Below are 27,213 nucleotides of genomic sequence, written 5' to 3'. Positions count from 1 at the left end.
TTTTTTTATATCAAAGATGCTTCACTTACTTTGACTTGTTTATCTAATTCCTTTCAAATTTTTCAAACGAATAGAAAAGTCATAATTTAAGGGTATTTTAGCTTCCATTTTATGAATTAAAGTTAGTATTACCTCAAATAAATCATCAATTGTTATATTATTTTTTTTAAATCTCTCTAATAATTAATATTCATATAGATTATATTTTAAATTTTATTAATTATTAAATAATAGAATTATTAATTATCCGACGTGTAACGAAGTTGGTTCTTTCAATTTTCTATTAATTATTAGAACTGTTAATTTATTGAATATTAACTATTAAAAAACTATTAGTTGACTGTATATATTATAATCAGCAGTTTGATAATTTTATTTCAAAGTTTTACTTAAAGTTCATCAGTTTCAATTCTGTTAACTATAGGTCCTCCGTTAATTTTGAGACTTACGTTCAAACAATTTGATACCCCACTTTTAATTTCGTAAACGATTTTGTCTCATACTTTAAATTTTTAAACAATTTGATATCTTACTTTTACACTATTTGGTATCTCAGTTTCAATTTCGTTAAATAATTTAGTCCCCAAATTAACGGAAAAATATCCCAATTAATGAAATTAAAACTGAGAAACCATTAAATAAATTTCTAAAATAAATTATATCAAACTCTTAATTATAATATACCTGAGGGACTTTATTTAGAATTATTTGGAGAAAATAAATAAAGTAAAATTGTGAATTCCCTACCAAGTGGAGAAAAGCAAGCAACTCCCTTCTTAATGAAGTAGTCGACTCTTCCCCTTCTTCGTGAAGTAGATGACTCCTCCCCTTCCACTTGAACGTCTTGACTCTTGACTATATATAAGTACTACCCTTGTAGGTGTAAAATTACCCAACTCTCATTTTCAACTATAAGGTCAGATTAATTACATTTCACAAATTTGATTATTTGATCATCATCATATTCTTGTTAATTTTCCAGATATAATAACATCTTGCTAGTTCAATGGCCTCCACATAAGCGGCATTCACTCGACAAGGATAGACCGCCACCCGTTGCAGAGTCGAGAAACAAGAAACAAGAGTGGCAAAATAGTTAATGCCAATAGTTTTATATTTAGATGGTTTTCTATTGGTTTGAGTGATAATGACAGGTTTGCTATTGGTTCGTAAGCTACCCCATGTTCCAGTTTTGTTGCTTAAGTTATGTACTTGTAACTTAATTTACTATAAGTAGACATAAAATTTCATTTTTTATATAGAAAACCTTAAAATAACACCGTTTCGCTATATAGTGTCCCGTTTTTCTGTGTGTGTTTTGTGCTGCCCAGCTTAATGGAATTGCCTAATTTTTCAATACTTTTGTAGAGAATAATGAGCTGAGCAAGAATTATATGAGAAGTGCATGGAAAATAATGCTAGAACAGGACCTATTTTCTTCTCTTGAAATTTTGAGGAAGGAAATGAGGTATCATGGATTAGAAAAAGTAAAGCCGACATTGGTTGCTAGATTTGGTAAAATTCGTTCTCCTGGGTAAGCATTCCCACTTTCCTTTATTACATGTATTTGATTGATACTTTTTCTGTCTCAGCATATCTGTATTCAGTGTAATTTGGGTATATACAATGGAAGGTATACACATTATTTATTGAATTCTTTTTACTAATGTGCATAGAGTAAATTTCCAATTAGATTGGGACGTGGATAGTATTACTTTTCTTTTTTTTCTTTTGGTTTAGTAGCATGAACGTTTAGTAAAGTATCCTACTATAGTTTTTAGTGGACTTTCTTGATGTTAAGTGTCTCTCATACTATTTTCATTTTGCCTTCTAGTATGAAGCTTCTGAAATTAAGTAGGGGGCATATATAGAGGAACAAACATATGCATTTTTGGAAAAATGGTTTAGACCAAACTAGTGGCATTTAGGTAATAGATGGTGTAATTTGGTCGGAAACTTCCCACCATAAGCTCTTACTAGGTCTGCCCCCAGATACAAATGGATCATCTCTCATCCTGTAGATATGCTACGAGAAAGCAAAACTTATTTATACTTACTATTGTGATGCAGTAGCCCATCAGTAAGCCTGGAGAACTTGCAGAAAAATCATGTCAATGAAACTTGTTTGAGACATTCGAAAAGATCATTTTACTCAAAAGTTCCTTCTTCATACATGAAAAATATCGTAGATGAAGTCGTCCAGAAAATTGGAATTGATTTTGAAGGGGAAAAAGACATCTACCATGTCAAGGTATTTGTTGCTGATACAAACTTCTTCATAATACCATATCTGATTCAATTTGTTAATGACTTTATTTTGTTTTGTTATGTAGTTGTCTGATAACACACGAACATATTCAACTATTTCATGCAAATGTAGCGTAAAGGCTGATAAAACACTTATGTTCTATAAGATAAGTTTCTCTGCTTCATAGCAAGAGTGTTAATCCATCTATTACAAGTGGTAGTGGACCAAGTACTCTTATCTTCTTGCTGTAGGTGGAACTGAATCAAGTATGCCAGATGATTGCTGATATATCATACCCTGATAAGAATCTTGATCTGAGGCTAATGTTGTGCTCCAAGAGGATCTTAACAGCTGATCTTACTGTAAGTTAATTTAAATCTTCCATCACTCGGTAAAAACTGTATTGTCTGAATTGTCTGACATGGTTGTCCCTTGCTATGATGTTCTAGTTAAAATATTTGTATTGTCTAGAGCGAGTTTTATAGGCTGCCTGTTGTATGTAATTTGCAGGATGCCGAGATAATTAGCATAAAAGAACTGGTTAGTTCTGCGGTTTTGGATTCAGATGTGAAGGGTGGGTTGAGATGGCCTGTGGGGAAGACATCTTCCAGAGACAGATTTAGTGTGGTTGGAGTTTGGCACACTGTAACTAGAGCCTATAGTAGTCCATCACTCAGGCTCATAGTAAGACATGCTGACCGATATGATTTTAGGACGGGATTCGGAGAAGCTGGAAAGGAAGTTCATATGAAGTTGAAAGGAATAGTTTCAGAATTTATGGTGAGTTGTTCATAAGTATTTACGTTCGACGTTTCTCTAATAACCTGATACTCTGGTGCACTTCTTGAACAATTTATGATTCTGCACAACACAAATTTGTGATAAAAGTATAATTGGATTTTACTACTGATGAATTGCTTTCAATTTTCAGGAACAAGGAGCACAAAATGATTCTGTCTCGGATATGCTCAAAGACAGCTTGAAGTTGATATGGGACAACTTCTTATGCTGCGAACCCTTTTTAACATGAGCCGAATTCAGTTAATTCTACACCACTTCCCTCCCTCTCTTTTGTTGTAAGTAGCTTAAGAATGAAACTAGTGTGTGCATGGAATGAGAAGGAATTTTGAAGAAAATGTTGTAAGAATTTGATTTCAACTATTCTATGGCTGAAGTGTACTTATTTTGTCCTTCATTTCTATAAAATTTCCGTACCTGTTTTTAAGAAAAGACTTTAAAATTGATACGGTTTGTAGTGTTTTAAACACAAAGTTTAAGAGTAACACTATAGTCCTATGCTTGTAATTAAGTTGCGCTCCAATACCATTTTTCGGCTATTTGAAGCTTATGTAGCAGTATTAGAAGAATAAACTTTCTTCATGTGATAATCGAAAGCATCAAATGTCATTTATGTTTGGCTCTGGATCAAGTTGGCCCTCGCTATGTTTAAAAAAGGTATTAAACAAACTTAACGCTTAAAAAAAAGCTAAAATAATAAGCTCCTCCTTGTAACACCGTTTGAAAAATCAGATCTCTTTTAGGTAAAATTTAACGTGACTTGTTGAATTTGAGATAGTTCCAATATGAGATCAATGTTTGACTTGTGGTTTAAATATGTCTTTCATGTACAAAAAAATTTAAATATTACCCTTTATGAATGTAAAGATTCATGTATATATACCCTTTACGTATGAAAAAATCAAAATACACCTTTCATGTATTAATAGATTCAAATATTCCTTTCTTATTTGAATAGATCAACTACCACCATTCGGAGTGATACAAATTAGGGTTAATGTAATAATATAGCATAACTTTTTAGCGTTTTTTTATTTAAGCACAAACTATAAAGCGTCTTAACTAATAGCACAACCTTTCATTATGTGGCATATATAGCATAAATGTCTAAAATGACGTCGTTTTAACAAAAAAATAAAATGTATACGGGCTATAGAATGAAAAGTTTAGAAAGGTTGTGCTAATGAATGAGACACTTTTTAGTTTGTGCTTAAAACAGAAAAAACGCGAAATTGATATATGTTGACATTAACCCTAAAAATTATCGACCGACCAAATTAACTAACCGCACTGATGATTTTCAGTTGGTTCTATTATAAGTTTGAGTTTGTCTGATTCAATTTCGATAAACAAATATCAATTTTTGGTATTTGGTTCGGTTTGAGATTTGAATTATCTAGAATAACCGAATAAACTGAATTTTTTTTTTGTATTTCTGTCGTTTTTACCCGAATTGTGAATTCGAATTACTGTCCTATTCGGCCAATTCAGTTTTGATTCTTTTTCTTTTTTTTTATTTGATTGGTTCAATTTCGATAAAAATTTACTGTTCGTTCGATTTCGAGCTTAATTTATTACTTATGCAAAATATTATTATCACTTGATACTAATAGATTCTAGGAAAAATACAATTACTTTCGAGGTTGAATATTCAATTTTAAAATTTATATGTTTGAAACTTGATTCAAACTCGACTAACTTTAGAAGCTCGAGCTTAAACTCGATAAAATAATTGATACTCGAACTCAACTCGACTTGATTAATCGTATAAATATTTAAAAATTAAATTTTATGTACAAATAAAGATATTATTACCACAAATAAAGATATTATTACCAATGAGCTGTAACTCAAATGGTATAAGCGTGGAGCAGCAAATTGCTAGGTCGTGGGTTCGATTCCTCCCACAAGCGCTCCTATATATAAAATTATAAAGATTTGTCTTTTGCTAAAGCTTAATAAGGTTCGCGAGCTTATCAAGTAAAGTATTTTGACGTTCAAAATTCAATTTCATGAAATCGAGTAGTTTGAACTTGAACTCACTCTTTATTAGTCGCGTTGATTTTGAGTACTCATGGAGTCAATTCTAAGTGTTAAACTAGTTGTAGAAAAGTTGGAGGGTTGAGGTTTGATTTTAGACTCTTTTAATGATACACAATATAATATGTTCGCTTACTAAAGCAAAAGCTTTATTTCACCAATGGAATCATCACGACAAAATAAATGAGGAATTAAGAATCTTTAATAATTGAAACTTTTGAATTTCCTAGTAAGTCGAACAAAAGTAAGCAACGCCTTGTTTACGAAGCAGATGACTCGTCCCCTTGTTTGCGAAGTAGATGGCTCGTATGTGCAAAAGACAAGCTTATCTCATCAACCCGCACTGCTTTTCAACTCTAAGGTAACATTAATTCTGCTTACAATTTTGATTCATCAGTTTAGTTTTCTCTATGCATGTTTGATTAATTCATCATGCTCATATTAGTTTATTTATTTGCCAGATATAATTACATCTTGCTCGTTCCATGGCGTACGTTCCACCACATAAGCGGCAAGGATAGACCACCATCTCCTGTTGGAGAGTCGTTTGCACCTCTTTTCAAGAAAAACCTGAGTTTGAATAATAAAAGAAACAGGATTAGAACAATAGTGTATGCCAATAACGCTATATCTAGATGGTATGCTGTTGGTTTGAGTGATAATGACCAGTTTCCGTCTCGTATATATTCATCTTTTGAGCACCAACAAAAGCCTTTAATCTTGGTGAAAAGTTATGGAAATGAAGGTTGGTTAGCTGCACATTTTGGAATTTTAACAGTCTATGTTACACTTCTTTTGCTAATTTTTCTTTCAAGTGTTTCTCTTTTGTAGAGAATAATGAGCTGAGCAAGAAATATGTTGGAAGTCCATATAGCTGCAAATGTAGAACGTGGCCTATGTTCTTCTCTGGAAATTTTGAGGAAGGAAATGAGCTATCATGGTTTGAAAAAAGTAAAGCCAAAATTGGTAGCTAGATTTGGTAAACTTCATTTTTATGGGTAAGTAATCCGAGTTCCCTTTATTTTATATTTCTAAGCTTTTGGTTTAGTAGCGAGTTACTTGCAAAAGAAGTTATGAACTTTTACATATTCTGTAAATTTAACTTTTAACTTTGACAAGTTAAAACATAAACTATTACTATTATTTTTTACAAATTAAAACACTGAGAAATTTTTCGTTAAAAGATGTCGACGTGGACGTCAGAATATATTGTCCTTTGCTATGATGTTCCAGTTAAAAAAATTGTGTTGTGTAGAGCGAGTTTTATAGGCTGTCTGTTGTATGTAATTTGCAGGATGTTGAGTTAAATACTAGCATAAAAGAACTGGTTAGTTCTGCGGTTTTGGATTCAGATGTGAAGGGTTGGTTGAGATGGCCTGTGGGGAAGACATCTTGTGGAGACAGATTTAGATTAGATATTTCAACATTCAATTATTTTAACAATTGTGTAGTGATGACATGAGCATTACAACAATACACCGGTTTGATATAATTCCAAAAGGTACAAATATTTAATCGCTTAAAAAATAAAATAAACATCATAATAAAGACCAGATTTATAACCATGCAATCTTTGAATAGAAAGTTTGTATCGCCAGGATACTTTCCATGTATAAAAAACAAAAAATTTACAAGTTCCAAAATGCAATGAATTTAAAAGGTGCCTTGAAATACAAACCAATTCCTGCCTTTCATAATAAAATGAATGCTGAATGTTGTACAATCTGAGGCAAAGCAACCCTTGGAAGCTCTCACTGTGGTAACCCATTACTATACTCATACAAAATTGAGAGAGAATAAAGAATATTTGCTACAACTTACCAAAATTTATCATTGCACCCATTCTTCCACCCCAAATGATTCTCAACATGCAGCTTGAACCTCTCCTTGATTTCAAACATGAAGAAGGACAATGTAAAAAAAAGTCCAAGGGCGGATCATAAGCCCTCCTCTGCAATAGTGTTTAGGGGAATGGTGACTCAAATAAGAGACCCCAAAAAATATACATATTTTCAAAAGCAACATGACAACACAAGCACTATGAGACGGACCTCTTCTGACATAGAATTGGCCAGACCATCAAATAACCCAAAACCAATGTTCCCTCATACACGGAGCCTGCTGAGCAATTGGGAACTTCGGAATGCACCACGGTAATGAACCAATACGCCAACTGGTGGTACTGACCTCTCATGACCTTTGAACCAACCAAAAGCTTCAAAAGGACTGACTGATATTGACAGACTCTCATTCCTTCTAATACGTTTCTAAATGAATGGGATATCAAAGCAAATGCATACTTGAGTTGTATCTATGAAGCAGCAGTAGCCGATGCCTTTTCCAATCTTTCCTTTTCAATCTCTACTCTTCTTATTTCAGCATGCTGGGCAACGCCATTAGCAAGCGCTTGGTGATGGAAGTCCAGAGCCTGTGTAAGAGTCTGGAACCTCAATGGATCTGATGCTTGCAACACTTTATTGGGAAGTAACCAAAATAAACAAACATCAAGCTCAGATTGGACCAAATAACCAAACCAATTACCAAAAGGGGAAAATGCTCCCTCACCTTTGACAGTATCCACAAAGAAAATGAAAGGGTCCACTTCATCAATCGGTGATTGCAGCTCCTCATCATCGCTGTAGTCATCATCTGAGTCATCATCATCGTCATCATGTGGACGGAAAGACTTTGCCTGGGATGTCCATTAAGTGATGATTATTCAAAAACACAGAATCAAGATAAAGTTTGTTATTATTGAGTGTTTTGAACTAGAGATGTAAATAGGCACACCTGCGCTGCTAGTTTTTGAAGCTTAATGCTGTCTGCTTCATCACCATCCTCACCATCAACTCCCATGTCCTTGTCAGACCCATCAGCATCCTCGTCATCATCAGTTTGGAAACCATCCATATCATCGTCGTCTTCAGCTTCTTCTTCTTCTTCTTCCTTTGCAGCTTCTATGTACACGCACAATTTCAATAAGATCACTAATATTGTAACGAGGTTGTAAGAAGAATAAAAAACTATTGAATTAAAGGGAGATAAAAGACCTGCAACTTGATCCTTGTATGCAACTAGAAGATCAAGAGTGGTCTTGAAAACACGATCCAAAGCCTCTCCTGGTAGTTGATTAGCAGGAAGGGAGAGTACTGATGTCAGCCCCAAGCAACAAACTTTCTTGTGATGATCCCTGTGACAGACATTATTGCACTCGATAACTAAAAACAAAGTACCGGACAAAAGCTGCTTAAAATAGAAGAAGTGCCACATAAAAGCTGTTTCAAATAAAAATAGCGACAATACAACACCATACTTACATACAAACGAATCCCAACAGCTTACCTTCTAAAATTGGCCCGTACACCACTTTTCTTCACTTGTTGCAGCATCTGGAACCAAAGGTTAAATATCTCAGTAGCAACACCAAGCTTTTGCAGTATGCTTAGCGTCATAGCTGGATTGTAGTAAAGGGCATTTGCAATCTGCCAAATATAGGGAAAATTTGTCAAAATAATATCTTTAAACTTCAGAAAATCAGACTACATGATAAGCACATGTAACTACACACAGCTACTTGTATAACATGTCAAGTACAAATGTAACATTCCCTACTGACATTTTGTCAAACAATTAAAAGAAACAATCATTTCACTTTCTCCTTTGGCGTAATAGTATGATAAATGAGGGAACGAACTCTGGAGATTAATGGTCCGCAGTTCATGTAACAGACACTGATATTTGGATATTATATTAGAATATCCATTAAAGTCGTTCTACAAGAACTTTCCATTATTGTATTGGTCATAATATTGTAACTAACCCAAATTTAACCCAACTTACTGTCTGAACAAGCAGAATGGCACCAATATATGACAAACTAACAAAGAGACAATGAGGTCCCTAAACTTGTGTACATGTATCAAGTTTAAACACAAACTTAGCTCTTTTTGTCAACCAGAGCCAAAAGTCTCTAATTTTAAGCCAATGCATCTCCTCGTGCATGGGGCTCAAATAACTCAGACTTGGCTCTTTTTGTCAATTAGAGACAGAAGTCTGTAATTTTAGATCAATGTCCCCAAAACTTGTGATGGAGCTCAAATGATGGGGCTCAAATAACTCCGACCATTGAAGTATGCTAGAGAATTTATGATCCATACCACTTGAATGAGAAGACATTTCAAGTATGATTTCTCCGTTCTATTTAACCTCTCAACCGTGATTCTCAGATATGGCTCAACCCACTGATCCACCTGGCCTCTACAATTCTGGAAAACCACCTCGATCAGTTTTGGAGCAGGTTCTATGTCATTGTCCTCAAAATTTGGATCTACCAAAATCTGCATGAGAAAGAAAGAAAAAGCATGGACAATAAAATTCATAAATACCGACAAAGACAACTGTACATCCTCTCTTCAACATGTGTCCCATTAACAGATCATAGTAGATGATGATTATTGACATTTCAATCATAACTCACAGATGAAATCATCTTCCAAAGACTTTGTTGGTAATCTGGATCCTTGCATGTCAGGAAGTGAGCAGTTCCCCTAGATATGTAGTTGTCCAAGGGAACCAGAATATCTGAATGAATTAAAAATCATTAGAACCAAGACAAGGTTTAAAGAAAAATACACACTGAATCAGAACACTCGAGCGAAAAACATTTGAACCACAAATCATTGAAAAATGGCCAATTGAAATTTAACATTTGAACCACAAATCATTGAAAAATGGCCAATTGAAATTTACATGAAATAATGCAAGCAAACAAAAAATCCCATAAGTTCACAATATGGCATCAGTGAACAGAGAACTTACTTGAAAAGAAATCAATTGCCCACTCTGCCAATGCTTCCATCATCAGAGGCCAGAGAGTCCACATTTCGAGAGATATTGTTGGAGAGAAGAAGGTCATGTATGAAACAATTTCCAGAACTTCTTCAAACACCTCTGCCAAAACAGGCATTTAAAAATATGTATACGTTACTATAACAATCTGAATGATAAAACACTCGGTTCTAATATCAAACCTGATCTAAAATAACAAAGCGTTACAAGAATTTGGGATTTTAATGAATATTTGGAATCCTGGCTCTATCTAAAGCACAACACTACAGTCCCCTTCTAAAATGAGACATGCTTCAATAGGTAAAAACTCAAAAACTATCTGTGCAATCAAGTACGTTACAGGCAGCTAAAGAATGCGTACTTCAGCCAAAAGGCTAGGTATCATATTCCCGTGAAGAAGGGACTGGGTAAAGAGAATCCATGCAATTGCAAGGAGTACCACATAGGAATAACAGCCACTGCATAAGAATAACAGCCACCATAACAAAATGGCAATGATGCTAAGTCTTAACTAACAATGATACAAGACCTGAGACAACCACAACCCAGGACAACCACAACATTCCAAAAAATGTCTGATACTAACAACTATTCACAGAATATCTGCTAATTACAGCAATCCCAATAAATCAGAAATCATGGATACAAATACAATCGCCTGAACATAGAGAAGGCAGGAAAAAAAAGGTGTGCTTTAATTTTTAACATGCCTACCTTGACCATCAGTTGTCAACATTCTACGCATTATAGGAAGCAAAGTAGGCTCAATCTGGACAAAAAGGTGAGGAAGCCTGCTAACAGATTCAAGAATTGTACTGATAGCACGTAAACAACCAACTGCTGCCAAAGCACCGGTATCATCAGCTTCATCATCAGCTTCTGCAGTGTTCATACACCTCCAAAAAGCAGCTGCCTGAAAGTAAAATAACGTAAACATCAGACAAATAGAACTCCAATAAAATTCTTCAATCAAGAAAGTTCAAGAATTACCAAATTTTGGCATAACCCTAGAGCATAAGGTGCCATCTCCTCGCCAAATTTATCCACTATTGTTTCCAAAGTAAATACCAGGTCCTCATTCTCCACCTCATTCATTAGTTTAAAAAACTCTGGAGAGAAGGGAAAGAGAAATGAGTTCTACTGCAAACATTACTAAAATTAACTGGTAAATTGTATATTTTATGTAGAGCTGAAGGAAAGCAAAAAATAAAAATGATGCAAAAACTGATGTGGAACAATAATCTCTAAGCTTTGAAACTTGAATCTTAGTTTTGGGAATTTAGTAATTTCAGCTAATTCATTTTTTGTGAAAGTTCATCAAGTCAGAAAATCTGTTTTAGTGCAGGAATTTTGGTTTATTTAGGTCGAGGATATTTTAATAATTTATTATTTTCAGAAAATTAATTATCCAAGTGACTTTAGGAGCCTTTAAAAAATTCTTAAGGATATTCATAATCTTTGTTGGAGTATTATATCCTTGAGATGTGCATCATATAACATCATGGATAACACTTATTCTATCCTAACTATGGAGAACACTATTGCTTTGAAACCAATGAGTTACCTTGATTGCAAAGAATATGATGTTAAAATTTCAAGTTAAAAGGAGTACCAGATGATGTAAATAAGGCAATACTATAAAATCTGCAGCCTAATGGTAAGAAAAATGGAGAAGAAAAATCAAAACAGCACGACAAAACAGTAGAGCTACATGCAGAAATTCATGTGCTACATTGCCAAAAGGGAGAAGACTTCAATCAAGAATTGCGTCCATCAAACGAGCCCATGCACCATGTCGATCATAAAAGAAAAGGCATTGAACATGGAAGTACCAAGCAACAAAATCTGCTTCCTAACTTAAAGGCTCAAAATATTGAACATAAAAGTATAAATTTGGAAGTTACAAAATATCATGAAGCAAAGGGTAAACTTCGAAGCCAGCAACAATAAAAAACTTTTCAAGATGTTAACCAGCATGAGAAAGAAGTGGACAGTCTAGCATTTATGTCTCAAAGTGATGAACAGCCAAAGATGCACCTAGTTTTGCATCAGAAGGAAGTCAAACATGCAGATGTTCAAGCCACAGAATTACCAGAGATATTTGGTTTAAAAGATGAGTATGATTCAGCTTTAAACAAAGAACTGATAAGGAATAAAGGAGCTTGACATACATGCTTGATAAGCTTAATTTGTTTTGCCAATTAGTAATATTCACAAGGTGGATTTTGTTATTCCTAATGAGTAAGCAGATGAGCCAACAAGAAGTTTAAAGTAATTCACTTGCTAATAATATCATTAATCAAGGAGGGCAAAAGGCACCATTGCGAATTAATGTTTTTGCTTTTTAGGCATTAGACAACTAGAGATCACCAACCAGGTAAGAATGATATGGAACAATAATTCCAAACTTATTATGAACTTAATTCTTAGTTATAAAAATGAGAATTTCAGCTAAGAAATTTTTTGAGAAAGTTCATGAAGTCAGAAAATATAGACTAGTGCAGGAATTTTGATTTACTTAGGTTAGGGATTATTAAGGTAATTTCTAATTTTTGTAAAAATAAATTATCCTGAAGTCTTTAGTAGCTTTTGATCAATTGTTGAGTTATATTCATAATCCTCGATAGATTATCATAAGCTTAATTTTTTGTTTTCTCTCAAAATTCAAAATCCAATGTGGAATTAGATTAAATTACAAGTTTTTAAGTTTGAAGGATTATTTCTCTGTAAATATTTAAGGGGTGCGTATTTGATAACCAACTAACTACTTATATAGAGTTTTCAGCATTTTTTTTAAGTTGCTTAAATAATGAAACTAAGCCTAACTTAATTTATTTAATTAATTCAAAACCCAATAAGTTTAAATTTTAACTTAAAGTCTCTACTAAAATTTTTAGTTTCTTTAAATAAGTCATTAAAATTACTTTTATACCTTCACTTTGTCATTAAACTATCACTAAATTATTTCGTTTGTAGTTCGGATTACATATTTTAATGGCCACAACTTAAAGCTTAAAATTTTGAAATCAAAACACATTTTAGTAACAACAATAATTTAGTGATCATAATTATCAACAGATCATTAAATTCAACACTTATAAAATTTAATATCTGTTATGTTCAACGCTTAAATTCAATATTTCATTTTGCTTTTTATCAAATTGTCACTTAGATTTGTATCAAGTTTATTGTTTACACTTAAATTTGATAAAATTAAAGATTCTTGCAATTAAAATTGGTGTTAATCCAATTCTCTTTCTTTTCCTTGGGTGTGATTTTTTTAAGAATAGAGGTGTGATTCCTAAGAAAACTATCTCTTCCTCTTTTTTTATTTTCTCTTAATTTTCTTTTAATTTCCATACTTCTATTCTACTCATAAAGTTTGCTGCCGCTGAATTCTACTTAATAAAACTTAAAGCGGAATACTCAAATCTGGTCAACAGCAGAAACATATCAAACATTTCATGATCTCCAGAACTTACAGGCATCAATGTGAAGATTGCTATTAAATAAGAAGATATAAAATGCAACATACCATCAAGTAGTTGAGGAAGAATAGGGCGAAGTTCATTCAAATCTGCAGCATGAGATCTCTTTAGTGAGAGAACAAGATAAAGAGATACAGTTTCTAAAAGAGCACAACAGACACATACCTTTGCAAGCTTCAATAAAGCTCCGCAAAGCAAAAACTGAATCAACACGAACAGGAAGCTCTGGATCACGCAACCCAGAAACAACGCTATGCAAGGCTTTGCGGAAATTGTTTTGGTCGGAGAAGTTAATGTGGGCATATTGCCCTGCAACCCACGCAGCCTAATATCCACAAAGAGTACATGAATAGCTAAAAATCTCAAGGGGACAAACTAAAATGTTTTATATGTAACTTTAAAATTCAAACAGCAGAGCGAATGAGTTAAGTGCAGACACCTTTGCTCTAAGATGACCAGCAGGGCTGCTAAACTCAGGGAAAACATGTTGCACTAACATATGCTCCAGTTCAGATTTGTAGGGTTCAGTTTGTTTCAGCTTGTCACAAAGTGCTCCTATAGCAAGGAGAGCACCATCTTTTTGTCGATAGGGTTTATATTCTACTGGTGCTTCATCATACCTGCAGAGACGGAGATAGCAAAACAGTACCTTTAAAGCATCAGCTTACTTCATGCTTACCGTTTAAATTTAAAAGAATACCTTTTAAAAATTTCTACAATGAATTGGATAAACTTATGAAGATTGTCTTTTGCACGTTTTCTAACCAATTCACTGACAAAATCCATTGAAGCAGTCCTTGGACTGTATAAATCCTCAATGATATCTGCATCAAATCAAGTTATGCAAAGGTCAGCATTAAAAGCTCCATATTTTACGCAAACAATTACAACTCTCATACTTACCATATCCCTTCCTCACATATTCATGAGGGTCCTCCTCCCAAAGCTTTTGATCATTGTCATTGAAGCACATAAGAGGGAAAACTATCTCAAAAAGAAGAACATCAAGCCGCGGTTGCAGAAGAGTATACATGCTATTCTTTGATATACTGCATGTACATCAAGATATTAGCATTGTAAAATAGTTTCCAGAAATAAACACTTTCCAAGCAACGCAGAAAAATAAATTAAAAATCTTGATGCAAATACGATGAACATTGCATCATCATAATGCAAAAACATATAGAAGTTAGATGTTTCATGGGAAAAAAAGACAATCATTTAAATGCTTTACATAAAATCACCAAATGATTGAATGCATGAGCTTGAGTTCTTCCTTCTGAGAAATACCATAAGCAGGAAAAAAGAAAAGCAGAGAGAAAGGGAGAGCACGCGACAGCCAACATATTCTGAGGCTTATGCATTGGTTGATACCAATTTATTTTTCATGTAGGTTCTGCTTTAGCTGCAACTTCTAAGTCTTCAGATCTAAAAGAAACTGGAGCTTCTAGCTTGGGTGAACAAGAGAAACAGAATCTCTCGTATGAGAGTGGATGAAGTGGCAAGTACATACAAAATCACAATCCTTATTCTGTCCATCACCTAACATAAATTTGGCTCACAAATTCGTTGAAGATCATTTTGAGCTGGAACCAGCATAAAAGAAAGAACCAAACCCCTAAATAGAATCATCTCCATAGTTACTCTTTAGACTAAATAATCAATTACATTTTACATTTTTGGTTGGAGAAGAGAAGGAGACAAACAAAACTGTGCTTATAATTGAAAAATTACCAGGAGAAACATCAATGCATTTCTTTTAAGGCTATCTTATGGCTACTTCTTGCTACCTCAGCAATTGAACGAAGTAATAAAAGTAAGGATTAAAAGATTATGAAAGTGAATGTTTGTGCCTTCATCAAATGTCACATGAATATAAAGTATATATACAAGTTGTTCAAAAACATATCATGCCCTATATAAATGCTGCTCCTAAATATAATTTAAGCAACTATCATCCAAACTTGATAATATTAAAGACATTGAAAAGATATAAAAAGCTTCTTTCAACAAAAAAATCTGAACATTAATATCCTCCTTCCTCCCTGAGAAGAGGAAAAAACAGAAACAAGATTGCTCTAAAGGCATAATTTTTTAAGAATAAAGTCTGCCGTAAGGGGTGCAGTGAGACCGCTCCAAATAATTAAAAAAGCTGGGAATTCCTCGTCACAAATTCATCTAAGTAAATACATCTAAACATTGAGCTTCAAGTCATGAACTTAATATTTACAATAGAGAAAACATACAGTCTAACTGAAAGAAAGTCAGAATACAAAAACACATCATGGAACACATTGATCATTGGCAAACGAATAGATGAGAACATAGAATGGCAAATCATGAGAAATAGAGGGGAAATACTAAGTAAATAACAAAAATCCCCTTACCTGTTGCTTAAATACTGAAGAATGAGATTCATAACTCTGTCTGGCAAATAACCACCAAGCCGTATCACATTCAACAAATTCAAGTGGCACTCCAAAATCTTTCCTGCATAATTCTTCTGAAACATTTGGGCAAAAGCTCTGTTATCTTGATTCTGAAGTTTTAAATCTCCAAACCTGTATGTTATTCAATATCCAGAAGAAACCAATGAGCCGCATACATCCGCTAATTCAACAATTATTTCAGTTGAAACACGCACCGAGTATACAGCCTGTTCAAAATATGCACTGTCCATTTCTTCACCTTCCACCACCCCCATGACTTCCTGAGCTCAGGATCCACAGGCTGACCCTCCATAGGTACAGGCCTCTCCAAAACATTCAAGAAAAGAACCATCCAGGTGTTGAAGACATTAGGATCAAAAAGCTGCTTTGGTACCTCCAACTGGAAATGCATAACAATAAGGGACATGTAAAATATAACCCCCAAAAAACAGAAGAAAATAAAACAGCATACCAATTCAAACTAATGGGAAATACTAATTTTAAAACAACTACCAAAAATAATAGATGTTTGAAGTAGTAGCATTAAGACTACTTCTACATGTAACCGCATGCTTCTCCAGTCATACTGGCAAGTTAAATCACATGTTGAGTTACAGCTGAGTGACAACTGTACCACTAAGGAGATATACTCTTATGAAAACCATAACATGATGAAACATAAAGTTGCATTGTCATTCAAATAGCATTAGCGCCTTATGTTAAGCAAATTGCATTACAAACGAAATTGAAATGCAACACAAAAAGAAGCACATTAATTTCCCAGCATGAAGGTACACTAGAGTTTATCACAGCACCAACATACAAGTCTACTGTTAAACATCAAACTTACATATATAGATGACCAGAATATTTTACAAATAAGCTTGATCAAATCTGCAACTTCCAAAGACGGATTTGCAATCTGGACTAGCCTGTTAAAAATGTTGAGAAGATGAGGAAATGTCTCTTCAACAATTCGATAAACAGGTGCCCTTTCCTCATCTGACTTGAACCTAAGGTGCAAGGAAAGAAAAACAGAGATTTCAGGAATACCGAAACATAAATAATTTAGCTCTCTCTTGATGATGAAGTAAGCATAGAACAAACAATGCCTTGAACAACACACTGCGAGTGAGTAACACAACCATTGATCATAAATAAACCTTTTCACTCAATTTTTAGATTGTTACCTGAGGTAGATCAAACATAAGAAAATCTAATAAAAAGACAGTCGTTCAGACTTCATAAAATTGACAAAAGCTTGCAGATAAGAGCAATCAGACACCCTAAGTCAAGGCGTTCATTAGGAATGAAGGTTCCCTTTCCATGACAATATCACAAAGCAAGAACTACGCCTCTCATTTTCAAACAAGTTCAAGGAACGCCCGAAAGCTTTTAGGCTTTCATTAGGAAATACCGAAAAGAAAATTGCATGCAGAAAAGTGTGTGAATATAAGTATCCTGCCAGCACCAGATATGATGTTAAAAACTAATTTTTTTTATGACAAAAAGAATCATATGAAATTGATTCATTTATGTTTATCTTTTCATATCTTCACTTGACATATAGTCTGAAGTGAAAAAAAAAAGGTACAAAGAGAACAATAAGAACATCCAAATGTGTCACTAAGTCTTAAAGACTGAATATTAACAATAAAAGCAATGAAAAAAATAACCACGGCAATAGCAATGCATGTCATAACGAACAACAGAAAATAACGATCATAAGCATAACCAGTACTCATATTTTCGAGAAAGTATCCGCAAAACAAACAGAGCTCCATAAACTTGTTGATCTTGTAAATTAAGTTTGATCCAGTCAAGAAGATGAGGCCACTGCTCAGGGTAATCAGAGTTAACAATTGTCTTGATGCACTCACCCAACTGTACCCTGTAAATCATACAATTTCAGATTATTCCGAGTAATCAAAGTTAAGAAAGTGTAAGACACCAAGGAAACGCCAAAAGAGAAAAAAAGGAAGAAAATGAATGGAAAAATGTATACCTCAATAGAGGAGGAACTTGCACAACAAACAACAGGATATGATCTCTCACCATTTCTTTATCACTTTGTAATATCTTTAATTTCTCATCTACAAAATTATCGGTATTAGACACTAGACAACTAAGAAAATAAAAAAATCCAACAATTAGATTAGATTACTATAATTTCAATTAAAAAAATGATAGTAAATAATAAAAGAAAATGGAAAAGTTAGTTACCAGGCTCATTAGGTGCCCAATATTTAGCAATAAAATTCTTAAAATGAATACTAGCAACTTGGCGAACCGCCATGTCGCAATTATTATCCACAATTATCTGCAGCAGCCTCACTAGATGCTGAGGAGCAATCTGACACTGCCACCAAGAAAAAGTAAGTAATCAGCTACTACAAAGTTGAAGTAACTAATTAAGTTCCATAATTAGATTAAAAAAACAAAATCAAACATTTATTTTTGATTGTTTGTGATTCATCAGTAACTCTATCCACTAACTAAACTGGATAATTATGCATGATCTAAAAAATTCAGCAGCAAAGATAAAAAAAAGTAATATGAAAGAAATACCTGATTGAGATTTTGCTCGGCTGCTTTGCGTTCATCAGGATTAGGGCTAAGAGCAGCTTGGAGAGTAATCGCCAAACTTTGAAGATCCATAATCGTAATCAATTAAAACAAAATTGTAAAATTCAAGAATCGAGATTGATTTTGTTTGTTTTAATATAATTAAGTGATTCTAAACCCTAGGATTGAGAGTGATGAGAAATGGCGTCTAGGGTTTAGAGAAAAGAGCTAGAGAGCGTGATGCTGCTGCTGTTGTTGTTCTATTTAAATCATTAGGGTTTACCGGTTGTTTAACTACTATCTTAACTACAATTTTTCCATCTTTTTTTTGCTATTTCTGACTAATGTAGTTCTGCTCTTTAAACGATAAGTCGTTTTGAGGGATTAAATCATTTGACTCATGGTAAACGTTGACGTTGGTGACATTTTGTTTTTGAAACATCACGTTGCTTTTTCTTTTTTCTTTTTTAAATGGTGTTCAATTACGCATATTCCAGGCTGTATCAAGAAATGGGTATAAATGAGTTGGGCTAATCATAAGTTATTTGAGATCGGTTCGAAAAATTCGAGCCGAACTCAAGCTACTCAAACCGAATTTAAGCATTAATATAATAGGTTCGTGAAACTCGCAAATCTAAACGGATATTTTGTACACCTAAATAATGATTTAATTTTTTATTATATTAGCTATGTATACCTCTAAATATAAATTTATATGTATCATATTAATCAGATAAATATAGAGAACAAAATTGAGGTTAAGTACAAAGTAAATCACAAACTTATATGATAATTTTAAAATTGGCAAAAGCGGTTACTAATTTTTATATTTCTGCAGATCAAAGCACCAAACTATTTTCTAGTGAAAAACGCTAACGTGGACATCATAATATACATTATTTCTATAATTACATCAGCGCCTTTTGCTGAAGAATGGGTTGATGTTTCGATTTTCTAATACTGAAAGTTGATGAATTATTATTTTTTTTAAACCGAAATAGGTAAATTTACGAGACAAAATTACAACAGAAGCAAGGATAAAAATTAAGGTCGTTGCATGGAGCATAAATATGAAAATTGGTCCTCAATTTTTTGGCCAAGTTGTAGGCTTTAAGATTGTCATTTCTTTTGATACGCCGGATTTAAGATATAATGAAGTGGCTTTTAAGATGCCAAATATATTCACAAATATCCAGACATGATGATATAGTTTGAATTAATCACAGTGGGTATTTAGAGGGCATCGTCTTCAAAAATCATCCTCTTCTAGCCTTTATTAATTGCCCCTTTCATAGTCTCTGTATTGCAAGGAATTCAAGAATGATCAGGGGTCTCAGACAAATCTAAAAATAGTTGAGAAATTGCTTATATGATGTCCGTTGTGATCTCTTTCCACTACACCAATTGTACCAAAATTGATGTTCCTTTTGAATTTCCGCATCAAAATTTAGCTTTAGCATTCTAAGAGGTGGTGGTTCCCAAGGAGAATAAGAATTAGTTACACATGTCTTTTTTTCTTATGTTTCCACTATTTGTTCCCGGAATGTTATCAAACTCTCATTTAACTGAATAACTTTGAGATAATATTTCAGGAATTGAATTTTCAACATTTTTAAAAATAAAGTTCCGAGACTTGCAAATGTGCTAGAGGATATAACATAATAAATGAGTTGATGTGTTTGTATCATCCATTTGGATTAACATCTCTATTATGTCTTCCCAAGCCATAAGCCATATGAAATGATGAACATGAAAGCAAAGTTGAGTGAAAAGATAGAGAAGAGGCAAGCCATATATGCTGAGCTCGATGACATTGAAAAAGCAAGTGAGCAATTATTTCATCTTGGTTGCAAAAAAACATAACGAACGTCAGAATTCGGACGGTAGTTTAATAAAGAGGCAGCTGATATACCATCATGTATGCACCTCCATTGAAAAACTTTGATTGTTTGAAATAGAAAGATTATGCATGTATTTCCAATCTTTTTCTTTTTTTGGAAAAATCTGGAATAAGTGAAGAATATTCTCAAAAGGGGCGGTGAAGTGCTAAATAGTATCCGGATTTGATAAAGTATTGCCCATTTTGATTACGATGTCATATCAATTTATCTGGACTATTTCAATATGATAAAGGAAGAGATAAATATGTATGCATCTTCAGGAGTAAAAATACTCATTATCAAATCTGTTTTCCATGCTCGAGTTGTTGAATCAATTAGTTTCGAGACAAAGTTTGGTAGGTTACTGACAAAACCAGTATTTGGGTATGGAACAAAAGGATAAGATATTGGAAGTCAGGGATCTTGGAAACATTTAACTCTGTGACCCGATTCAACCTTCCATGTCATATCTTGCTTTAACACTTGTAACCCTAAAGCACTATTTTAAATATCGGATACCGGGAACTGGCTATCTGTTTGGTCCAAATAACATATATGAACCAAAAATTTGGTTGAACCGAATTTAACCGGTAAAACCGCACTAAACCCTTGAACTGGAAAGTTTTAAAAAACCGTATAATTTAAACATTTTAACAATAAAGAATAAATTAAACATGTAATACTAGAGTTTCTCTATGCTTTTCTCATCTCCGTCTTTTTTCATATGCGAAGTCATATTGACACAGTGGTGACTTGGACAAGTAGATCATTAAGAAAAATAGGGACATCATAGTGAAGATGATCGAGTATCAAAAGACTGACCAACACTTCGATGGTTCAATTAACCCATGAGATGATGATTATTGTTTAGCTTGTGGTGGTATATTCTTATCCTTAATCATGATTCTTCAATGTGTGAGTCAACACCGTCTAAAAGTATTTTCTCTAAACTAATGGACGACTTATTGATTGGATGTACCTTTGATCGTCTTTTAAGTCACTAATTTTTGTGCTAACTGTAAAATTTTCCCCAGTTGAGTCGCAAAAATATGTTTGCAAGAAAATAGATCCAAACTCGAATCTTTGAATTTATAGGTAGGTTCTGTTTAATTCTGATGCTTTAATCGGTGCACGTAAGTTTGGTTCAGAAGTAATAAAGTGTAGCTCACGAGTCACTAGGTGTAGCTCACGAGTTACGTCAGGATTCAAGCCAGTCCGGGAACATAAGGTCCAAGCAGGATTTACTCCAGGTAGGTACTAATTCGGGAAAAGTAGAGGTGCAAGCGGGACCAGTGTCAAAACTAACAAGTATTAATTCGGAGGTTAAGTAACTACTAAGTTATGTTTAATCTGGAGATTAAGAGAAAACGCCTGAGCTTTGCTTTCTTAGTTTGTTTGATAAATGATGTGTAGACTTTATTAACTGAAAAATCCAACTATTTATAAGGACAACCCCTCATAATAGAAAAAAACAGGCAAAATGGCTATTTTGGGCTTCCCAAAATATAGGTAAAGTTACTATATTAATTTGAATAATACCAATATTAACCTTCATTAATTCCAATCATTTTTGTTACATTCTATAAATCATTATTTATTATCACTTTATACAATGCAAAAATTAATAATAAATTTATTTTTTTAATATTTAATTACAATTCCAACGCAATAATTATCTTTCACATAATATTTAAAATATTTAAATAATTAAATTAAGGTTATTATTAGAAGTTAATAAAATATAAATATTTTAACTATCATTTTTTAATTCATGTGCAAACTCTATTTTGCCTATTTTTATAGGACGGATGGAGTATTATGAATATCAACTCTTAAGAAAAAGTATAAATAAAAATAAAATTAATCTAATTGGCTAAACATGCCGCACACCCAAAAAGCCCATCTCTGCATAAAATCTTATCTAGCAATATTAAGGACAGAGTAAACAGTTATAGTTGTCATCATTAAATTTTTCACCCTTATTAAGTTAATCTATGATATTTTTCAAAGTCATTTCAATTAAATAATAACAACAAATAAACATATTTTGTTAAAATTAATTGAATTTGGAAAATAAAATAAAAAGAAAGTGTCTTATTATTTGAAATGAGAATATGGAGAGTTTATGTGTTGTTCACATTACTTAAGAGAACTCAAGTTATTGGGTTTATTAACTTGGAATTTCTCATTTGGGTTTGGGCCCCAAGGGATACCCAGTTTTGTGAACGGGTTAGGAGTTACATCCTACTGTATTTACTACACGCGCGCCGTCTGGTCCGCCGGCATGGTCTGGGTTGGGTGGGTGGGTGGTTTGGTTTGGTTTGCACTATTATTTTTTGATACGTAAATATTTTTTTTATGTAACAGAGTTTTATTTTTCAAATAAAACAAATCCTTTGAACTGCTCCATACGTTTTTTTTACTGTTGTAAATAATTTATTATCAAAAAGGTTTTCAGTATTTATGTTGTATCTTTATGATTTTCTCAACAACTCTTTTCGTCCAGCCTATAAATACTGGTCCCTCTTTTTTTTTTTCAAAACACATTGAAATAAAGCAATACAAGCAAGAAAGAAAGAGCAATACATAAGTGTTTTCAGAGCTGCTTTCACAGTGCAGTGAGAGCAGTATATACAGCTGTTTTATCCTAGGGACGCCGCGGTTGATAGCCAGCTTTGCACCACCGAGCTGTATCGCGAAACGTCTAAAGGAGAGCGATCTAGTCCACGACTCAGTCTCATCGTAATTCTGTTCAGTTTCAGCAATTGTCCAACAATTTTTAGACGTGTCCCTTTACAATTGCTGACATGAACTCCGATGAGGTTGTTGCCTACGGTTCCTCTAATGTTGATGCCAACAAACCATTCTGGTTTGAAGGCTTGCATTTCAAAAGGTGGAAACAAAAGACTGAATTCTTCCTTACCATAAAAAAGGTGGCATCTGTTTTGACAATGGAAATGCCTATCGTTGATGAAACTGCCGAGGAAGAAGAAAAGGACAAACAGAATGGTGAACTTCAACAGTGGATGACTAACGATTACTTGTGCAAGAATTTTATTCTTAATGCACTAAGTGATGATCTCTATGATTACTACAATGATGGAAAGACTGCAAAGGTAACTTGGGAGGCGCTACAAAAGAAATAGGATACTGAGGAGGTGGGGACTAAGAAGTACGCAGTCAGCCGCTACCTCAAATATCAAATGAATGACGAAAAAGCTGTCGAGACACAATCCCATGAATTGCATAAAATTTCTCATGAGATCATCTCCGAAGATATGGTTCTTGATGAACAATTTCAAGTTGCTGTTTTGTTTGATAAATTACCTCCTTCGTGGAGGGACTTTAAGAATTCTCTCAGGCACAAAACAAAGGAGTTCTCGCTGGAAAGTTTGATCACTCGTCTTCGGATTGAGGAAGAGGCGAGAAAACATGATTTAAAAGATGAAGTGCTGGTTGTTTCTAACAACACAAGAAAGTTTAGTTCGATGAGTCTGAAGCCTAATGGCAAGAATTTTAAGAATCAGAATCGCAATTCAAACTCAAACCAAAATGTGAATCGCAACAAAGCGAACCAGAATGGTAATCCTTCAAGGAACCATATTCTGAAACAGGCACCACCTGCTAAGAATGACCTGCCACAATTTCTATGTTTTAACTGTGGAAAACCGGGATATATGGCACGCAAGTGTCGGAACAGGCCTAGTACTGCTCCGCAGGCAAACTTAATTGAAGAGCCTTTTACGACTATAATAACTGAGATGATGGCTGAGATCAACCTTGTTGGTAGATCAAGTGGTTGGTGGGTTGACACTGGCACTAATCGCCATGTTTGTCACGATCGTACTATGTTTAAAACATACACTGCTGTGGATGATAAGAAAGTGTTACTGGGTAATACCCACACTGCTACTGTTGTTGGAACTGGAAGTGTGAACTGAAGTTTACTTCAAGAAAAACACTAATATTTAAGGATGTGATGCACACTCCAATGATGAGGAAGAATTTGGTGTCTGACTATCTTCTCAACAAAGCTAGATTTTTTCAAACCATTGGAAGAAATATGTACACCATTACTAGAAATGATATATTTTTGGGAAAGGGTTATGCTTGTGAGGATATGTTTAAGTTAAATGTTGATATTATTAATATAGATGTTGCTTTTATTTACATGGTTTGTGATTTTAATATTTGGCACGCTAAACTTTGTCATGTAAATAAAAGAATAATTAACAACATGAGTACCCTAGGATTAATTCCTAAAATGAACCAACCTGAGTTTGAAAAATGTGAATTTTATAGTCAAGCTAAGATAACAAAAAACTCACATAAATCAGTAGTTAGAGAATCTGAATCTTTAGATTTAATATATTCTGATATATGTGAACTTGATGGTACCTTGACCAGAAATGGTAAAAGATATTTTATCACTTTTATTGACGATTGTTCTGATTTTACGCAAGTGTATTTGATGAAAAATAAAAGTGATGCACTTGACTTGTTCAAGTTATTTGTTACAGAAATTGAAAATCAATTCAATAAGAAAATCAAAAGATTTCGCAGTGACAGAGGTACTGAACATGACTCTAGCTTGTTTGTAGATTCTATAACTCACATGGTATTGTGCATGAAAGAACAACTGCTTATTCTCCTGAAATGAACGGTAAAGCCGAAAGAAAAAATAGAACACTTACAGAAGCTGTAGTGTATATTTTATTGAATTCTGGAGCTGCTTCTTATTGGTGGGGTGAAATTTTGTTGACTGTTTTTTATGTACTCAACAATGTCCCTAAATCGAACAATAAGATTTCACCTTATGAGATCCTAAAGAAAAGACAACCAAATTTTTCTTATTTGAGAACTTGGGGCTGTTTAGCCTATGTTCGAATTCCTGATCCGAAACGAATAAAATTAGCTAGCAGAGCCTATGAATGTTTTTTCATTGGGTATGCAGTCAATAGCAAAGCATATAGATTTTATGATTTGACTGCACGAATTATTATTGAATCAGTAGATGCTGATTTTTATAACAGAAATTTCCTTTTAAATTATGAAATAGTGGGGGCGAATCATCTGGTAATGTTCATGTGGTCAGGAATAATGAGATTACTGATGATACAGAATCAGAGATCAGAAGAAGTAAAAGAGCTAGAATTTCAAAAGACTTTGGAACTGATTTCCATGTCTATTCTTAAGAGGAGGATCCTACAAACCTCCAAGAAGCTTTAACTTTTTTAAATTCTGATTTGTGGCAAGAAGCCATAAATGATGAGATGGATTCACTAGAGTCCAATAAGACATGGCATTTGACTGATCTGCCTCCCGGTTGCAAAACCATAATTGGGCCACGTGTCCCGCTTTGAGTCGCCGGAGTGGCGATATTGAAAAGTTTTCCGAGAAATTTTTCATAAACAAGTTTTAGTAGGTCGGTTTCAAAAAAGATTATGGCGAAAAAATTAATATTATATTTCAATTCTAAAGTTAGAATTGGAATTGAAAGGAAAAAATGTCAAGAAAAGTCTCAAAATAAAGTTCAGGGACTAAAGTGGTAATTTATCCAATTACGGCAAAAAAAATGGAAATTTTAAGTTTTGACGGGAAAATATAAATTCTTGGATCGTATTATTTATTGGGTATAAATAATACGTATGTGAATTAGTCAAAAGATTTATTGATTTAGTTAAGGACTAAATTGAACAAAAGACAAGTTTGAAGGATAAGTTGTAATAAAAGAATAAAACAAGGATGAAAAGGAGACTTTAACCAAGATATAAATAAAGAAGTGATATGAATTAAGGATCAGAAAGAGAGAGCTCCAGAAACTTCAATAAACATCGATCATCATCGTTTCGCCGTCGTTTCTCCGTTCAACGTCTGATTCAAGCGATTCTCGCGGCGATCTCTTCAGAATTGGAAGCTCTATCAATCTTGAGCATCAAATGAAGGTAAGAGGTCGGTTTTTGGCATGAAAACGATGAGTTTGTTGACTGTTTTAAGGGAAATAGAGTATTGATATTGAATTTGATGTTTCAAGATTGTTTTAACGTTTTAATAAAAACAGAGAAATGAGTTTTGAGCGTGAGGGTGTTGTAAACACGTCGGGATGGTCGAAAAACCCCGGAAATCAGATTTCCGGGGCTGTGCACGTGGTGCACGAATGGCACCAGAGGTACACGACCGTGCACCAGGTGAGGTGCACGAACGTGCACTAGGGTTGCACGATCGTGCACACGCCGAGACGCACGCACGTGCACCCCGACTCGCACAAATGTGCATATGGACCGTATTTGACCTAGATATCGGTATTTTTGAACGTTTGACTCTAAAAGACAACTTTTGGACCCCGAGAATCATAAGTTTCGAGATTAGCTCGACGTTTTGAACGGTTGATGATAATAGAAAATGTTAAGTAAGATCTACGATTCCTAAATACGAGAAGTGGAGTTCGATATATCGTGAATACGATAAGAGAAATATCGAGTTCACGAATAATATTAAGAATGAAACTAAACCCTAGAACTTGAAAGTATTACACGTGTAACAACACGAGGTTAATATCTAACTATTAAACGTTAATCAATTATGTACCAGACGTATCCGCGAGCAGTGAGGGCACCAGACGTGGGGTAGCAAGAGCATATCATTACATAGATCACCTCATTGATTGGATAGCAGTCACTGTGAGTTGCACTTTACTTTCGTGTATTATATATATTAAAGTTATTTTATATATACGTATATTGTTTATACGCATCACATTATATATGATTTGTTGAAATGTTATATGTTATATTAAGTTTATATACGAAAGACTAGTATGTGATCCGAAGAAACTAGCTACCTATTGGGTGTCAATAGGTTGTGTGATCACCAGTATCGAGTCAGTCTAGTGTGTTTGCATATGAGAAATGATATGA

General features: G+C 33.8%; 3 protein-coding genes across 6 annotated transcripts; 2 read left to right on the top strand and 1 right to left on the bottom strand.

Annotated features, from left to right (window-relative positions):
- Window positions 1-875: 875 nt before the first annotated feature.
- Window positions 876-3,478, top strand: LOC126666020 (uncharacterized). Of its 3 annotated transcripts, none has more exons than XM_056106298.1 (6): window positions 876-1,154; window positions 1,369-1,534; window positions 2,074-2,251; window positions 2,500-2,610; window positions 2,759-3,028; window positions 3,180-3,478. In XM_056106298.1, the coding sequence occupies exons 1-6, from the start codon at window positions 1,148-1,150 to the stop codon at window positions 3,276-3,278; spliced, it is 831 nt and encodes a 276-aa protein (XP_055962273.1). In that variant the 5' UTR covers window positions 876-1,147; the 3' UTR covers window positions 3,279-3,478. The 3 variants fall into 3 exon arrangements, with proteins under 3 accessions (XP_055962273.1, XP_050214919.1, XP_055962275.1); XM_050358962.2 differs by having other exon boundaries at window positions 2,071-2,251; XM_056106300.1 differs by having other exon boundaries at window positions 877-1,165; window positions 2,071-2,251.
- A 1,755-nt stretch (window positions 3,479-5,233) lies between these two features.
- On the top strand, window positions 5,234-6,660 carry LOC126666021 (uncharacterized). The gene is made up of 4 exons (XM_050358963.2): window positions 5,234-5,447; window positions 5,548-5,831; window positions 5,918-6,084; window positions 6,381-6,660. The coding sequence occupies exons 1-3, from the start codon at window positions 5,386-5,388 to the stop codon at window positions 6,058-6,060; spliced, it is 489 nt and encodes a 162-aa protein (XP_050214920.1). The 5' UTR covers window positions 5,234-5,385; the 3' UTR covers window positions 6,061-6,084; window positions 6,381-6,660.
- Window positions 6,661-6,751: 91 nt separating this feature from the next.
- LOC126666019 (importin beta-like SAD2) lies at window positions 6,752-18,692 on the bottom strand. 2 transcript variants are annotated; one of them, XM_050358956.1, is made up of 22 exons: window positions 18,420-18,692; window positions 18,075-18,210; window positions 17,857-17,944; window positions 17,587-17,742; window positions 16,702-16,864; window positions 16,067-16,251; window positions 15,810-15,983; window positions 14,326-14,471; window positions 14,123-14,246; window positions 13,862-14,042; window positions 13,588-13,747; window positions 13,470-13,511; window positions 10,925-11,043; window positions 10,649-10,847; window positions 9,905-10,036; window positions 9,564-9,667; window positions 9,244-9,423; window positions 8,429-8,568; window positions 8,137-8,276; window positions 7,877-8,043; window positions 7,652-7,778; window positions 6,752-7,558 (listed from the first exon to the last, which is right to left on the bottom strand). In XM_050358956.1, the coding sequence occupies exons 1-22, from the start codon at window positions 18,507-18,509 to the stop codon at window positions 7,398-7,400; spliced, it is 3,114 nt and encodes a 1,037-aa protein (XP_050214913.1). In that variant the 5' UTR covers window positions 18,510-18,692; the 3' UTR covers window positions 6,752-7,397. The 2 variants fall into 2 exon arrangements, with proteins under 2 accessions (XP_050214913.1, XP_050214915.1); XM_050358958.1 differs by having other exon boundaries at window positions 17,593-17,742; window positions 18,420-18,691.
- Window positions 18,693-27,213: the final 8,521 nt, after the last annotated feature.

This window comes from Mercurialis annua, linkage group LG1-X (assembly GCF_937616625.2).
Source record: "Mercurialis annua linkage group LG1-X, ddMerAnnu1.2, whole genome shotgun sequence".
NCBI classification, from domain to species: Eukaryota; Viridiplantae; Streptophyta; class Magnoliopsida; order Malpighiales; family Euphorbiaceae; genus Mercurialis; species Mercurialis annua.
The sequence above is the reverse complement of the archived record's forward strand: the minus strand, read 5'-3'. Positions and strand labels throughout refer to the sequence as shown.

What these genes read in the sequence shown, in the direction of transcription:
- LOC126666020 (XM_050358962.2), top strand. An exon ending in TCTTAACAGCTGATCTTACT is followed by an intron (nt 2,611 to 2,758) that starts GTAAGTTAATTT and finishes TGTAATTTGCAG; the next exon opens with GATGCCGAGATAATTAGCAT. An exon ending in GAATAGTTTCAGAATTTATG is followed by an intron (nt 3,029 to 3,179) that starts GTGAGTTGTTCA and finishes TTCAATTTTCAG; the next exon opens with GAACAAGGAGCACAAAATGA.
- LOC126666021 (XM_050358963.2), top strand. Translation starts at nt 5,386, where the DNA reads ATGGCTCGTATGTGCAAAAGACAAGCTTATCTCATCAACCCGCACTGC. An exon ending in CACTGCTTTTCAACTCTAAG is followed by an intron (nt 5,448 to 5,547) that starts GTAACATTAATT and finishes TTTATTTGCCAG; the next exon opens with ATATAATTACATCTTGCTCG. An exon ending in GAAAAGTTATGGAAATGAAG is followed by an intron (nt 5,832 to 5,917) that starts GTTGGTTAGCTG and finishes TCTCTTTTGTAG; the next exon opens with AGAATAATGAGCTGAGCAAG.
- LOC126666019 (XM_050358956.1), bottom strand. Translation starts at nt 18,509, where the DNA reads ATGGATCTTCAAAGTTTGGCGATTACTCTCCAAGCTGCTCTTAGCCCT. An exon ending in TTGGGCACCTAATGAGCCTG is followed by an intron (nt 17,945 to 18,074) that starts GTAACTAACTTT and finishes ATAATTTTGTAG; the next exon opens with ATGAGAAATTAAAGATATTA. An exon ending in AATGTCTTCTCATTCAAGTG is followed by an intron (nt 8,569 to 9,243) that starts GTATGGATCATA and finishes TATATTTGGCAG; the next exon opens with ATTGCAAATGCCCTTTACTA.